At 24.4% G+C, this 18,274-nt stretch overlaps 1 protein-coding gene and 1 pseudogene across 5 annotated transcripts in view; both read left to right on the top strand.

The window, feature by feature from the left end:
* Nucleotides 1–4,668: 4,668 nt before the first annotated feature.
* On the top strand, nt 4,669–12,048 carry LOC145973623 (aminopeptidase N-like; annotated as a pseudogene). The gene is made up of 11 exons (XR_014439519.1): nt 4,669–4,934; nt 5,064–5,542; nt 5,671–5,854; nt 6,083–6,233; nt 6,662–6,743; nt 7,254–7,615; nt 8,225–8,502; nt 10,709–10,902; nt 11,061–11,387; nt 11,508–11,577; nt 11,884–12,048. The product of XR_014439519.1 is annotated as an aminopeptidase N-like (transcript).
* Nucleotides 12,049–14,661: 2,613 nt separating this feature from the next.
* LOC145973606 (glutamyl aminopeptidase-like) overlaps nt 14,662–18,274 on the top strand; it is a 9,103-nt gene continuing 5,490 nt past the window's right edge. For 2 of the 4 annotated variants that reach the window (XM_083103135.1, XM_083103132.1), the window contains exons 1-5: nt 14,662–14,721; nt 15,697–16,198; nt 16,307–16,768; nt 16,897–17,080; nt 18,054–18,201. In XM_083103135.1, coding sequence (XP_082959261.1) covers nt 15,717–16,198; nt 16,307–16,768; nt 16,897–17,080; nt 18,054–18,201 — 1,276 coding nt within the window. In that variant the 5' untranslated portion in view covers nt 14,662–14,721; nt 15,697–15,716. Of the gene's footprint in view, nt 14,722–15,631; nt 16,199–16,306; nt 16,769–16,896; nt 17,081–18,053; nt 18,202–18,274 lie in introns of those variants that run through there. The other 2 variants (XM_083103134.1, XM_083103133.1) reach the window with 2 other exon arrangements.

The following is an 18,274-nucleotide window of genomic DNA, read 5'->3' as shown; positions in this document are numbered from 1 at the left end:
AACCGCTATTATATGTTAATCACTATTTTCATATAATTGTTAATAATTCTTTAATTGTTTTTAATTATATTTTAAGTTATTTATACATATGTTGGTCTTTTTATAAGATTTAATATTTATATAGGTAGTTACGATTTATATTTACGTAATATTTATTATAAATACATATATGTATATACACACACACACATATATATATATATACATATTATAATAAGTATTACATATTTATACGTATTTATAATATTATGTACTTATAATAAATATTTATATATACATGTATGTATTTATCATAAATATTATTATATACATATACATATACATTTATGACATTAATTTAATATTCTTAAATATATATGTTTACTTAACATTATAATTCGGATGTATTAATTAAATTAGCAAGTATGTGTATTAAATTTAAAATATATAGATTGAAAATATATAGAAAATATAAAACTTGATACTTTTATTACTCGCTATTATAATAATAATTACCTTTACAATTTTTAATTAATCCAAAAACGAAAAGTAGATAAATAATTACACTTTATAATCTTTGTAAATGATCTTCTTCTTAATCTATGCTTATACATATAATACGAAAACATTTAGCATTATATAAGCAGTTCAATTAAATATGTCATTAATACTGCATTTATCATGTATTTTTCAATAATCGACCAAAACACTTATTCGATACCAACGAATTCAAAGTTGTGTGTTTAATTCATTATGAATATTGATAATCTGTGAAGAGAGAAAATATTTCTTGATCTTTAAACCTATAAATTTCAATCTTCAATCAAAATAGATCAAATCGAAAAACAACGAATATTCCTTACATCTTTGAAATAAAAAAGTTATCAACGAAGAGTGGAGAAATGTAAATTAAGATTTCTTTAATTTTTCTTTTTTCTTTGCTATGAAGGAACACGGCCAAGCAAGTATAACATCAACATAACAGCTATTTTGCAGACCCGTTTATTGCTCATAAAATTAAAATAAGAAATAATATAGAATAGAATTAATTTTTTATAAACAATATAAGCAATTAATTTTTATAGCATATATTAAATAAAGATGCTCATTATCTTGTTTTTGTAACCGTTTATCATTTGTAATCGCCATAATAAAGAAATACCTGTATATAATCGAATGATGTAATTCCAAATTTTGTAATTCACAATTGAACTTTCCGCAATTAAAGAAATAATATTATAAACATCCCGGAGTATCATAGCGAGAGAAATATCGTTTTTCGAATTAATGAATATGTCAATGTATGGGACAAATATTTCAACCATTACATTAACATTCCGATTGTCGCTCATTTTTCGAACATGCAAAAAAGGTTAATATATGAACTCAACATATTTCCCATAATTTTATTTCTAAATAGCCTTAGAGGTATATATATAGAGTCCGATAAATTAAAATGCTCGGAAACTTTATTCGATGATATCGTGTGTTCCGTTTTACGATATTTTATATTTGTTAGCTTTTTCATGATGCATTCTTCGCTCTTTTAGTAGAAGATAATATGTATAAATTTATTCGCAATATTAATATAATTTTTGTTATTCTCTTCTCACATAGTCGATAAGTGATCTCATAATATTGGTATAAATTTATCGACGTTCATAAAGCTATTTTGAAAATTCATAGTACATATTTCAGAGCCATAACTGCATAAAAAATAACAGCAGTAAACACCTACAAGTTGAAACAAATATTATATTTATTAAAAACTTCGTAACTAAATTTGGTAATTATGCATAAAAAGGGCCCACCTTCGCACAAATGTGTTATTGACGTATGTTGTGAAGATATTATCCCTGATTAACATTCTGAAGGTTTTAGCCGGCGGTCGTTCTTTATTCAAAAGTTATTAACAAATAAATGTGAGAAATATTGACATAAACATTCTACTTTATTTGTTCATCGATTTGCTTTATTTTTAAATATGTTATAGGGGAGATCTTCCCGAGTAATTTCGTATATATATATATATATATATATATATATATATATATATATATATATAAGGGTCGGACTCAAATAGCTTTGGAGATATAGACTGAAAAAGGATAAAAATAATAAATACAAAAATAAGGTAAACCTTTGGAAAACTCACCTATATGAAATAATAGGTAAGAATACTCAATTTCTACATATTTTTACCTCCTGAACACGAATATGAAACTTAAAAATGGCGGTCGAACTCGCAAGTCGAAGAAAAACGCAAAAAAGGTAAATTAAAGATAAATAAAAAAAAGGTAATTAATTTAAATTTATATAAAATTTAATACAATTTAATACAATTTATTGCGTCATAAAGTGAAATTCTCTATCAAATGTTATCGAACATTTTCACCATTCCAACATCTTATATTAAATCATTCTACAATTCTTGCGTACTAGAAAGGAAGATGTGAAGACTTATTTACTGTGTCAATATTGTTTTCTATGCATTAATATAAAAAAATTTCTCTATTTATTACTTAGTCGTTTCACTGTTAAAAATAAACCATTTAGAAATTCGAAAATTTAAATAAGCATATTTTTTAAGCAAGGGAATATTTATACTATTATTTGCAATCATTTTATTATTACTTAGTTGTTCTGAGTTAAAAGCAGAAAATGTGCAATTAAAATTTATTGAAAATTTTACTGACATTTAAATCATTCCGTCAATGACATGATTAACTGTATATTGCTTTATATTATAACGACTAATTGATTTGTAATCGAAATTTTATAAATCTATCTTGTGGCTACTATGACGATGCATGATGAAAACTATCCCTAATTTCTATAATTAATAATTTAGAATCAATTCTATGTGAAAAAAATGGATTTTCAGCCTCTATAGCGATTAAATGATCGAATATATTAATTTGCGTACAAATTAATGCCAAATAGGAAATATAGTGTAAAATATTTTAATGATATGGATATTTTAATGACATCTCTTACGATACGATATGAACAATGCTTTTTTATTTATTTTACATTCTTAAACTTAGTTAAATTAAATTCTGGAATTTTCTAAAAAAGATATAATAAAGATATAATATATAAAATACAGAATATTTTTATCTTATATATTGAGTGTACACGCGATTTCTCAATTAATTTTATCTTGCAAACGTTCCAGAAAAATCATCGTTATAAATAAAAACTTTAAATGTGAAAACGGAATACAAAGAATGTATACAAAAAGACAACATATAAAAACAAATATATACATATTAATTTTTATCGATAAGTAAAATATTCCTATGTTATATACACATACAATCAAGGTGTGTGTAAAATATTTACAAGACGTGCGCGCGCACACACACACACACACACACACACACACATACACAATGTATCTTGTATATTTACTATCAGGTATGCCGACAGTGCCGTCAGTTTATAACAGTCTTTTGAAGCGATAAGATTGCTGTTGAATGTTTATTTGGAATTAAACTTAACTTAAACGTCTGGTTCAACAAGTAGAGTAAGACTTTATATAAATTAATTTACTTAAATAAATTTACAATAAAATATTTATAAATCTCCTTTTCTTTGAATGTATATATACAAAAATACGTTGAATAATAAGGCAGTTATTTTGCTTCTTAAACGAGACATTCCTTTTCAAAAGATATGTTTCTATATTGCAATTATTATTTTTATTTTCTATAAATAATGTAGCTAATAAGAAGATATTTAAAAGTATATTGTAATAACATCATTTAATCATATTTTGATATTGAAAATATGAAATCTCTCTAAGCCAGGTATTTATTGACGTTATAATATTATTATATGCGTTTAAATTTACACACACCATAGCTATAAAATTATATTTAAAATATTTAATGTTATCTGTATTTTGTTTTTAAAAATTTTTTTTTAATGAATGCCTAAAGCCAATGTTTCTCAAAAATTCTCTCCTAATGTTACTTAAATAGAACATTTTTAATTAAATATGTAATTAACGCGAATGACGAACGAGCAGTAGATTAATATTTTGTCCGAAAAAATGAAAGTGACATGACATATACTAATATCGTCTTTTTTTCATATTCTTTTATACATATACTAATATCGTCTTTTTTTGATCCGAATTGTTATATCAATTAAGTTTCAAATAAACTTTATTTTGGTACATGTTTATTGTTCGTTCGTTTTTAATACATCTCTTACTTAATATTAGGAGAGACATATAAACTTTGAAGATAACATGTTAGTAAACATAATATCCACTCATAATATCCGGCTATATTGAGAATATCTCTCCATTTCTCATATATTTTAATGCTTCTATAAATTTAACATGTATATGTAAGGAAGAAATTAAAGTTTTTAAAACTTGTTATACATATAGAATACTAGAATATGAAGAACACAGAAATATGTAATTGCACTAGAAGTAATCATAAAGATGAAATTGAACTTGAAATAAACAAATAAAATTACTGTTTAATTTGTTTGTTCTTTTCGGAATCATCTAAACATGTTCTTTATGTTTTCCAATATTCATTTTCAAAAAAATTATCTAATATAACATTTCATTAAGTTATAATTACTTTTTATTAATGATTTCTTTTATTTATAAATAAATTGTATTGTGTTGTATCTTTCTTTATATAAATCTTGTACTGCACAATTACTATTTATATTATTCATGCAACACAAAATATAAGTTTTCATATGCTGGACCCAATAAATAATGTAAGGACGTGGAAATTAACGCAAAATAACAGTGAAATGAATGTTTGTAAAAACATATCAACAAATTATTATGAAAACAATACATTCGTGTTCAATTGCGAAAATGTCTTGTTGCCTGGAATGTACAATCTATACATAAAGGTTAAAATTCCAATTAATATCGCAAAAAACTCTTTCGGAACTCCGTACATAAACAGAGATCAAGAGTATGTAAAAAAATATATGAAATCATATGAAATGATATTGAAATAACAAATTGTATCTTTACGCATTCTGCGCTTATAATTGTCTAAAGTTAACCATTATTTAAAGCATATAGTTAAAATGTGGCACAGGTGGTTAATCACAACAGGTATCCAATTAAAAGAACAGCAAATATTTCCGTTTTGGAATAAGCCCGAATTAGGAATTACTTTTGATATTTACATAAAGCATCATCGGAAGTACAGAGCTTTGTCGAATATGCCGATACGAACATCTAGACTGGTAGAGGATGATATGGTGTGGATATATTTTAACACGACTGCTTTAATCTCCATAGATAATGTAGCATTTATATGGTGTTTGATTTTCATCGGATTAACTTGAATGAGACTGTTAGCATGTGGTGCAGATCGCAACTGATACCGCATGTAAAATTTGCGCTATATGTTATTGAAAATGTTACTATGTACTTGAAAAATTATATATATTGGCATAATTCAGAGAAAGTCGTTGAGGGCACTCTTGTTTCATCTGAGAGTAAAGTGGATCATGTCGCAATCTCGAATTTACAAGACAAAGTCAAAGATATCTTTGGATTCGTCTTTTACAGGTAGTATATGTAATTAAAAATAGATATATATTCTATAATAAGTTAAGGTATTTAATTAAAAAATTATATTATTATCCGAAATTTTTCATACATTTATAAAGTAGACATATTAGTATAATCATTTTTAGAGAAACGGATATCATGTATAATGAAGAATTAGATACTACCGCACGCAAAATGATAATTGCACCTTCAATAGTACGTAAGATAACACAAAAATATATTGGCAATCTATTGTGTCCATCTAATTGGTTTCAATTATGGTTAAACGAAGGTTTTGCTATATTTTTCCAAACAGATATTATCGATAAGGTTATTTTATTTCTTAAATATAAAGAAAATATATTTTCCAAATTTTTTAAGAATTCATAATTCTACACAAAGAAATTTAATAAAAAATAAGGAATGTATGTGTTTATATTTAAATTATTAAGGAAAGAACAAACATTATTTTTAACAGAAGCACTTAATAAAGCCAATTTGTATATATACTTTAAGTCTTTTATTTTTCATTAATTATATTGATTATATTGCATTTAGGCTTTACCAAAGTTTCGGATAATGGATTTATTTGTAGTTCAAATTCAACAAGAATTATTCGATTTAAATTCTTATGTCGTTATCAATTGTGCTGTAGAATATGATAGTTACCTGGAAAATTATTTATTTCCTTCTCTTTCTCATTTCAAAGGTATGTAAATAACATTGAATAAATAAATTTTAAACATCTGAAAGTTAATTTCATGAAAAGTTAAATATGTAAATTATAAACAAATGTATTTGTAATTTAACTTTATTATTATTATCATATTTTATTATATTTTGTGCAATGACAGTATTAAAAGAATATGTAAAACTAAAAACTAACTTCTCTTTTTTGTATAGTTTTTATTAAATTACATAATATAATTTTTAAATTATAACTGTAAATATCTATCTACTATTGAAATTAATGTTTTTACATATACTTAATTATTTGCTATATAATTGTTACAATTAGTTGCAAACTTTGTTACAAAATTAGTTTTAATTAAATGCTATTTAAAAACTTATGTATTACGAAAGGTATTTTAAATTATAATTTATTAAAACATTTCTTTTTAATTTCAATAATCATAGGTTCCATTATATGGCGCATGTTAGAACAAATATTATCGCATGACGGATTTTCAAAAGTTCTCAACATATATTTAAAAAATCAGTGAGTATTATATTGTAATGTAATATATGTATGTAAATTGTATAGGAAGAGAAAATCTAAATTTACATATAATAAGTTTGACAATATACATCCTTTTATTATTTAAAAAATATGAATATTTTAAGAGTCACATTTATATCCTGTTATATATTTATAAATTTTTCTCGAATAAATTTCAACTCGAGTTTTTTATACTAAATAAGTGATAGAGATTGATAGTTTCCGAATTATAAACAATTCAAACTAAACAATCTTTGGCGAAACAAGTTTTACCAACATGCGGATAATATAAAAATTACTTTAATTTTTGTAATAAAAATTAAAATAATTATTTATGCATATTAAAATTATATTGTAAAGTTTAAATATTTCTATGTTAGTAATAGTTTAATTTTTTATATATACATAAGTACGAAGAAAATTGTGTAAATTGTTATTTTCTTTTTTATGATGCTGATTATACATAGTGTTTAACATTATTAACATTTACCATCATGTTAAATCTTATAGTTACACTAAGTCTATGGAAAAAACTGCTGATAATTTATGGAATGCCATGCAAAGTGTCATAGATGAATGGGATTCCGAGTATCAGTTTAATGTGGAAAGCACAGTATATTCCTGGGCCATGCAGAAATGTTTCCCCGTGTTGGAGGTGATGCGAAATTATTCTAATAATATTGTAACTATATCAGTACAATTTCACAACAAGTTGGATGAGAAACAATATTATATACCTATTACTTATACTACGGAATCGAAGTCCAATTTTACCATAACTTGGTCAAATATTTGGTTAACACCATCGAATTCAAAAATTGAACTCTTTCTTGAGAAAGATCAATGGATTATTTTAAATTTACAACAAGCTGGTACAAATTCAATGATAAAGTTATATTTTATTTGCTTATATATATATATATATATATATATATATATATATATATATATATATATATATCGATTCCTCACAATATTTCCGAAAAAATTATAAGAGTAAGATAGCCAAAAATTGAATAATTTATGTGATATTTTAAATTGATAAAAGATTACTTTAAGTTGACAAAATTTTACATAAATCATAAAAAATATCTCGTAAAATATTTATTTTTCGACTCTTACAATTTTTCGATTATTTTATGAATAATTTTATTATTTATCATATATTGTGTATAATGTCAACATTATGATAGCAGTCAAATCAATTTAAGTTTAAAATTTCTTACACATTAAAGTTTTTCAAAATTATTAAATTATCATTATATATAAGGTTTTAAATAAAAATAATAAAGAAACATATAAAATCTAACACATACACACAAACACACACACACACGCACACACAAATAAAAAACACAAATATCTTTAAATATAATAATACATTTAATATCGAAATATCTTTAACATCTCGAAATATGTTGAATCAATATATGTAATTTTAAAATATCTATTAATCTACGAAGCAATTTATTTTATAATAGGATACTATCGTATCAATTATGATACCGAGAATTGGCGAAAAATTGCGCGATACTTAAATTCTGAAGAATACAGAAATATACATGTTCTCAATCGAGCGCAAATCATCGATGACGCATTTCATTTCGCAATAGAGAAGAAACTTGAATTGTCCGTATTTTGGGAACTCGTTAATTATTTACGAAAAGAGAAAGATTATATAGCATGGTATCCTATGATCAAAGCTTTTGAATTTATGTCGAATATTTTCGCATTCTTTGAATTTTATCCCCAATCCAAGGTAAACACAAAATCTAGAAATTTTCTATTGAGCCAATGCATAATACAAATCATAATCGTGATTTCATATATCGATATACCGATAGTGAAATAAATCTTTAAAAATTAGATTCATGTAGAGAATTGAAAAAATGAACTTAATGATATAGTTTCTTCTTCGCCAAAAGTAAAAAATCTCATTTCAAAAAAATATGTAAATTTAAAAGGCATGTTTTTTAAATTTAATAACTACATGTTATAAATTTTGGACTATTTGTATTCGGTTTATCCTATAATACTAATATCGTGTAGAATTTACATTTTAAATAATATAATTTATATTTAATTTTATAAAATTATAGGTTACAATTACAATTATTTACTTTATATTTATTTTCTTTCGTTATTAAATATTTATGGCGGATATTAAAACTTGGAAATACTTTGCATAGACTGAATTATATTTTTAATTTTATTCAATTATATACAATACATATTAATCCATTTTTAAATGCTTATTTTTTTAAAGAATTTGTAAATGATTGTTTTATAAAGTAAATTTACAAATTTTTAAAATCGATATTTGTGTGACATGCAGCATATTTAAATTAGATCAATTAAAAACAGAGGATCGCAAAGCAAATTCATCGACATATCAATATATACAAAGTTGCATCATATCTAAATACATATATTATTGACATATATATACACATATATATATATATATATATATATATATATATATATATATATAGGGGAGACCGGACACAAAAGTAACATTTTTTGTATTATACGTCACTAATTAATTATCGTTAGAGATATAAAAAAAAGATTATATGTTAAAAAACTCCATTTATTGCTCTATTACTATACCTATGTTTCCATCTCAAATAATAAATATTTAAAGAATTATTATATAGCTTTTCGCAATTACGTTGATTGTTACTTTTATCCTGGGGGCCTGAAACGAAAATAACATAGTCTGGGGATAAAAGTACCAGTTCTTATTTTCGGAATAAGATAAATATGACTTTTTTCAATTTAAGGCAACTTTTATTATAATCTTTTATTAAGCAAGATAACTTTTTTTTTAAATTTGTATTATATTATATTAAAATAAAAAATAAAATAAATATTTATTTTTATCATCTTTGAAAAACTTAAAAGAAATAATCTTCGTTAAGCAAAATAATTATAAGTAATATCATAAAATAATTATACTTAATATCACACCAGTTTTGTACTTTTCTAAGTCTAAATAATAGTTTAATTCTAAATAATAGTGTAAAAATTGTATGATAACTACTTATACAAAACAGATTGATATCTATTCCGAATTACAATTATGGCATACGTAATAATAATCGCCTTTGGTACAATTATTATGGGACCAGCCCTTACATTCTAAGCATTGAAACATGTTACTTTCGTCCACAGAGGGTCATGTTACTTTTGTCCTCAAACGTATTTTTTAGAATAAAAGTATTACCTAAATATGATGCAAGACTTAGCCAAATCAACTATAAAAACTTATGAATACATTTTAGAAGAATGCACCGGCAAATAATTACGCCAATATATACACTTTAATTAGGCATAGATACAAAAAAACTAAAACAAGAAATACTTAGGTGAATAATGCAAATACACTAACTTCACTCCTGCATGTGCAACCGACGCGATCGTTCTACAACAATTAGCTGAAAAGGAAGAGAATCGGGGCGTACGCGTTTGACTATATAGTACAAATTATTCAATATATTGTGTAGTTTAGTAGGAGGCTTGTTACTTTCATGACGCTGTTACTTTTGTCCCCGGTCTCCCCCATGTATATATATATATATATATATATATATATATATATATATAATTATATCACATTTAAATACATTTATTATTGATATATATATATATATATATATATATATATATATATATATATACATTTATTATTGATATATATATATATATATATATATATATATATCAATAATAAATGTATTTAAATGTGATATAATTTATTTATATCATTATTCAAATAAATGATCGGTTAATATGGATATTGTAGTATATATAGTTGACGCTATAAAATTTTATTAAAATAAACACTTATTAAAATAAAATTTTCTAGTAAAAATACCTATACATTTGCACATATATTAAATCTATTTCTGTAAATAAAGTGAAAGAAATAAAAAGATGCTATATTTTTTGCCGAATTTTAGGAAAAATTAAAGCTTGAATTTATAGCATGGAAACTTGAAATAGATTTGTGGCAAACAGAAAATAACGATGATTATTTTACATGTATTTTAAAGCAAGAACTCGCAAAGTGGAAATGTATTATAGTACATGATGTATCATGCAAAACGAAGGCCTTTCAACTGATGCAATGGCATCTAAAAAATCCTAAACAAAAGTAATTCTTTCTATAATACTTGATTCTTTATAGGAATATTTTTTATCTTGTGCATATGTTAGAGAAATTAATTATCACTTATATCAAACATTATTTATGTAATACTAGAACAATTAGCACAATTTCATTAGAAAATATTCTTTTCTGAATTTTTATAGATTTATGCCCGGATGGAAAAGATGGATATATTGTAATGGTTTGCGAGAGGCAGGTCGTTTATGGTATACAGTTTTTGATAATTACATGAAAGAAATGGATCATACAATTTTAGAATGTCTTGCTTACAATAAAAATTCTGAAATCATAATCAATTATTTAGACAAAAAATTACCAGAAATTTATTTACACCATTCTTTTAAACTACCTTTTGATCAAGTTAACTCAACAGAAGCTTTAATTGCTAATACTTTTCTTTCTACTATTGCGAGAAATGCTAAGTTCATGCTTAAAGACATATTAAATAACTTCCAAAAAATAAAATACAGGTAAAAACATTGCTTAATGAACATATACACGTATTGCACACAGCAAAGATATATTATATACATAGGCACATGAAAATTGATTGAATTAATTATAATAAACTTATTGTTTTGTTCTCGTAGATCAGTCAGCAAGATTGCAACATTAATTGTTATAATTAACAATGTGTATTCCGAGATACAATTAGACGAGGTAAATTTTAATGAATCAGAACTCCATACACTTATTATGTCTTATTATAAAACATATTTAAATGTGATATAATTTATTTATATCATTATTCAAATAAATGATCGGTTAATATGGATATTGTAGTATATATAGTTGACGCTATAAAATTTTATTAAATTTTTTTATATTAAATTTACTCACTATGATATTGTAACATATTTTATATAATCTTCTCCTATAATTCTATTTATAATGATACTTCGAATGTGTGATAATGAGGCAATTATAAAATCATTTATTGCTGACAATTGTTAAAATCTTTTTTAGATAAGAAAGTTCACCAGAGACGAGATTAGAGAATCCAGATATCCCTTTGAAACTCTTGATGATATTGAACGCAAGATAGAAACACGATGGTCGGAGATCGAAAGACAAATAAAATATTTTCATTTCTTATTTAGCTATTGAAAAACTAGATTTATAAAACATTGAATTGTTTAGAAGTATCAAAAATATATCATGTTTGAGATAATAATGTTTAAGATAATATTTATAAATTTATATATATACTAAATCACTATAATAAATATCAAATCAGTAATAAATCGGTATATATAACTATTAATAATTTATATAAGCGTTAATAATTTTTAATTGTTCTTAATTACGTGAACGTTTTTAACATTATATTAGCCTTTTGTAATGTCGATTTAGTATTTATATAGATGTTAATTGTATTTACGTAAAATATATTGTGTGCGTGTGTGTTTGGTAAATACACACAGCATTTCTTTTTGCATCTCTGATTCAAATTCAAACTCGAAAGTTTATTGTTTGTATCAATTATGTATTTACTATTTTGTTTTTATAAGCCTGTTGATAAGATTGTGGCATTAACTGTTATAATTAACAATATGTGTTGTAAGGGAGATTTGAACGTTTAATTTTAATGAATCAGAATTATATATATGTATATATATATATATATATACGTATTTATTTGTTAAAAATTTATTATAACGTTTATTTCTTACAATACACGGTGTTTCAAGGTCGATGTTATAAATTCTTATGGAATAGATGGATGTGCTAAAATTGAGTATTTTTTGACAATATATTTATGTTCGCAAATTCGTAATTTCAACGTGACAATACAAAAATGATACTTTGCATATATTAATGCCTTGATAGAAGTGCTAGATTTTTGATAGAATTAACAGAAATTGATGGTCGTTATCGTACATGCAACGATGAAGTAAATCAGTTTGGATAGTTATTGTAATATTTTTTTAAATAAACCAAAATAATAATTAAAAGAAGACATAGAAAAAACACTTCTTGCAGTTCCTCTACCGCTCAGAGAGTAAGAAAAAAGGTCCCAAATAGACTAGCCCATCGCCGGTGCAGGACTCTAATATGCACGTACCATGCAGTAGCGTTGTCTTCATCAAGACACTAGAATGAAAGTATCATTTATTTGTTATGGTATTCAAACTATAAATTTGCAAACATAAGTTTATTGTCAAATAAATGTTTAATTTTAGCCCTTATGGCATAGCAATTGATAAGATACCATGAAACTCTGTGTATATGTTATATATTTTATAAATAATTTTCTGCGTATATTCTTTTATAATTATGTAAATAATGAGATTCTGCTTGCATAATAATGCAACAATTACGAAATCATTTATTCATGATAATTGCTAAAATAATTTTCTTTAGATACAATATTTCATTAATAATGAGGTTGAAGAACGAATTCGTTCCTGGTTGAGTGCAAGCTAATAACACACATACGCTTGTTAGAGATCCATAAGACAGAGATACTTTCTTGAATCTTTATTCATCGATTGAAAACATAAAGATCTATAATGCGTTGAATTGCTTCCAAACCACAGCATGAATGTTTGTTAATTTACAAATTTATTAATTTACACACACACTCACACATATATGTGTATATATATGTACATATATTATATATATATATATATATATATATATATATATACATGTATATGTGTACATATATGATATTAACTTTATTTAAATATACAACTTTCTATTAAATATTAAAATTTACATATATTAAAATATATTATATCAAAATACACAAATTACGTAATATCAAATATGTATTAAATTTGAAATATGTATAAGAAATAAAACTTATTATATATGTATAATACGACTTATTAATATTTACTATTTCAATTTTTAATTTGAATTGAGAATGAGAAATAGATAAATAATTATGCTTTTTGAATCCTTGAATGGAGTTTGTATTCATGTATGTTTATACGTAACATTAGAAAGTATTAACATTATATGAAAAGTTTAATCTTAATAATCTTATTAATAATAACAATTTTTTCTTCAATCAAAATTAATCGAATTGGAACACATATAACAAATGTGTTACTGAAATTTCTGAAATAAGAAAATTATCTCAAAATGTAGCGAAGAAATGTAAATTAATATTTTTTCTTCTTTGTCATGAAGAAACATTGCCTCTAGCAAATACAATATCAATACGCAATATCAACGCAAGTTATTCCGTTTATTGCTCATAATATTAGAACAATAAATAGAAATTATTATTCACAAACGTTATAAGCAAAGTAAAAAACAATATTAGACATCGCCGCACTTGTATAGGATTAGTGCCAAATAGAAAGTATAACATAAAATATCTCAAGTGATACGATATAGGCAAGTCTCTTTTATTTATTTTATACAATAAGCTCTTGAAGAAAAAATACTTTTTTATGAAAAAAATATAATATAATATACAAAATATCTTTATCTTATATATATTTAGGGAAGAATCTTCTCAATTTTAATTCTCTCTTGCGAATGTTTTCCCAGAAAAATTGTCCTTACAAAGGGAAGTTTTAAATATAAAAACAAGGAATATAAAAGAATACAAAGACTAAATAAATATATACGTATTGACTTCCATCGATGACATACTTCTGCGTTATGAATAATCAAGGCGATATCTATATAATACTACGTACCTTACCTGTTTATTATCTGGTATGCCGTATCTATAACATGATAGCGCCGTCAGTTTATGGTAGTCTCTTGAAGCTATAAGATCACAGATTGACTGTTCATGCCTTTGATATTAAACCTATAGTTGTGAGTTCAACAAATAGGGTAAGACATGAATTAAATATTCAATAAAATATTCCACTTCTACATTTCTTTTTTTTGGATGTATGCATATGGAGTAAGAATGTGTGAAATAACAATCAACTATTTTATTTCTTAAAAGAGACATTTCTACTTTCGGTTGAATATATTTATTTATTGCAAATACTATTTTCATTCCTTGCATATATGCTAGCTAACAATATATTTAGACATGTAACGGCATAATTTGACTTAAAATAGAGAAAATGTAAAATACAGGCAACTTTTTTGACGTTATAAAATATGTGTATGTTCTACCTTTCATTGTCTCTATTAAATTATCTTAAAAATATTTAATACTATTTATATTTTGTTTTAAAACAAAATTTTTTTAATAAATATTTAGAATATATATTTTGTAAAATTAATAATAAATATACGCGATAAAAGGTTATATAAATAGAATATGATATGTAATTTAAATATATATAACGAATAAGAATGAAGAATGTGGGATAGGTTAATATTTTATTCGAATAAATTTATTCTATGACAAATGCTAACAAAGTGATTTTTAACATTTTTATGTTAAAAGTTTGATCCGAATAATTATATCAACAAAACTTTTAATAAATTTAATATCGGTTTATTGTTCGTTTATTCTTCGTTCGATTTTAATACATCACTCTCTTAAGGTTGAAAGAAACAAACACACTTTAAAAGTAACATGTTAGTAAATACACAAAGTTCATCACGTACAGAAGTCAGTTGCTATAAAACGCAAAACATAAAAATATGTAAGAAGAAATCTTGAAAGTAATTGAATTTTAGAGAAATAAAAATTATGATTAATGTGTTTTCTCCTTTTCAGAATTACATAAGTACGTTCTTCAATAAGTTTATATTCTTAAATTCTATCATATTTGTATTTGTATTTAACATTACGTTTGTATATATTTCTTGTATATATGTTTCTAATAACAGAAATGATTTATATAGATACCTGAAAGAAATTTAACATGAGATTATTAAAACTATTATTGAGTACTAGTATAATATACATTGCTACAATAGCAATGAAGGATCCTACCGATAAAGAATCGGATATCGTGCAATGCAATGCGTTAAATTACAATTTGTTAGACAATATATTTCCATTGCATTATAATATAAAGTTAAATTTCACCCACTATCACTTGGCGGGTGAATATGTAATCACTATTTATATCATATATGCAACACAACATATAAATTTTCATCTATCGAATTCAATAATAAAATCGATATTATCAATGAGATCGATATTAAAACAAACTCACAGTAATAGGAGTTATGAACCAGTATTAACAGAGAAACTTTGTGATACCAATATTATCCTCTACCATTTCAATGCTACCTTACTACCAAGAATATACCATCTGCATATACAGTTCCAAATTCCGATTAATATAATAAGAGAATCTTTCGGATTTTCGTACATAAACGAATATGGATATAAAGAGTAAGTAGTAGAATATATTAAAATATCAAAAACAAATTGTATATATTTTTGCATTTGCGCTTATAATTGTCTAACATTAGTCGTTATTTACATATCGTTTAAATGTAGCAGGTTGTTAATCATAACGGGTATCCACACAAGAAAGCAGCAATTATTTCCGTTTTGGAACAATCCAAAATTAAGAATTACTTTTGATATTTCCATAAAGCATCATCAAAGTTATAAAGCTTTGTCGAATATGCCGATAGAAGAATCGTCTGAACCGTTATACAATGAAACATGGACATATTTTAAAAAAACTGTTTTGAATTCTATAGATAATATAGCATTTGTGGTGTTTGATTTTCATCGATTCAAAATGACTGATACCATTAGTATGTGGTGTAGACCGCAATTGATATCATATGTAAAATTTGCGTCATATATTATTAAAAATATTACTATGTACTTGGAAAATTTTTGGAGTGAGAGATTCCTTGAGTGGACTACTGTTTTATCTGAGAGCAAAGTGGATCATATCGCAATCTCGAATGATGAAGTCAAACATATTTTGGGATTCGTCTTTTACAAGTAATATATATAATTAGAAATAGATATATATTATGTAATAATTTAATGTATTTAAATAAAAATTTATATTAATATCTAAAATTTTTCATACATTCATACAGCATACATGTTAGTGTAATGATTTTTAGAGAAGCAGATATCATGTACAATGAAGAATTGGATTCCACTGGACGCAAAATCATAATTGCACCTTTAGTAGCACGTAGGATGATACAAAAATATATTGGCAATCTGTTCAATCCATCTTATTGGTTTCCTGTATGGTTAAACGAAGGCTTTAGTGTGTTTTTACAAGCATATATTATCGATGAGGTAGGTTTACCTTTAATTCTATTTCTAAATATGCAGTCAAAGTAATTAATAGTACAACAATGTATACAGAAAATTCTTCAATGTTGTGTAAAATCTTTTTTAATATTTTTTCAATTGAAAACTATGCTAATTTGAATCGTATGATTACTCGAATCTTTTAAATTTTTATAAATTTAGAAAAATTTAGAGAAATTTAATAAGAAAATAATGTACTTTTAAATTAACATTATTAACACAAATTTGAGTTTCACAATAAATAAGAGCCAGACGCGAATGGTAATGCGCCATACGCCTGCCTGAAACATGGCGTTAATGATTATTAATAATAGATAATTGTCGCCAAATAAAAAGTATCGAGGTCTGGTAGAAGTATAGAATAATTTAGTCGGGGGAAGAGCAATCATCCGGCAAGCGAAAAATTCAGGTTCGATTCTCGATCCAATTTCGCCCCGTCATTTTTCTCCCCCACGTTTCTTCAGAAGTATAAAGAGTGATTTATGAAAAATCTCGGATTAAGACTCAATTGTACATTTGGTAGATGGATCAAGAAAAATTTGTGCACCGTATACAATTAATCAATTTCGTCGAAAAATTAATTTTCAAAAAATTATCATATATAACACTATACGCGTCTGGCTCTTCTTCGCTGCGAAATTTAAATTTGTGTTATTCATATTGTTATTTATATAAAGCCTTTTAATCCTTATTGTTAAAATTATTAAGGAAGAACTTCTAACCTACAATTATTAAATAAAAGTCTTATAAATTTATTTTTTATGTAATTATAACAACATTTAATTTTTTAAACCATGACACACTTAAATATAGAAACACGCTTTGTTATAATATTTCAAACTTTATAATGTGTAAAATACTATAAATTATGTTTAGCAGCAGCGATTGATTATGATTTTTTATAAGTGTGTTAACAGCTTCTTTTTCTCGATTAATTTTATTCAAATTCTACTTTTAGATTGTGCCAGATTTCCGGATGATGGATTTATTTATAGTTCAAATTCAACATGAATTACTTGATCTCAATACTTATGTCAATTTAAGCTCTATAGAATATGAAGACAATACTGAAAATTATATATACACTTTTCTTTCTCGTGTTAAAGGTATGTACATATAACATTGTATAAATAAACAAATAAGCTATAATTCAATATTATAAAGAAATCAACATCATAA

This window comes from Camponotus vicinus, unplaced genomic scaffold (assembly GCF_025532165.1).
Source record: "Camponotus vicinus isolate PSW18456_S1 unplaced genomic scaffold, iyCamVici1.0 SCAF_6, whole genome shotgun sequence".
NCBI classification, from domain to species: Eukaryota; Metazoa; Arthropoda; class Insecta; order Hymenoptera; family Formicidae; genus Camponotus; species Camponotus vicinus.
This window is presented reverse-complemented; position numbering and strand designations above follow the sequence as displayed.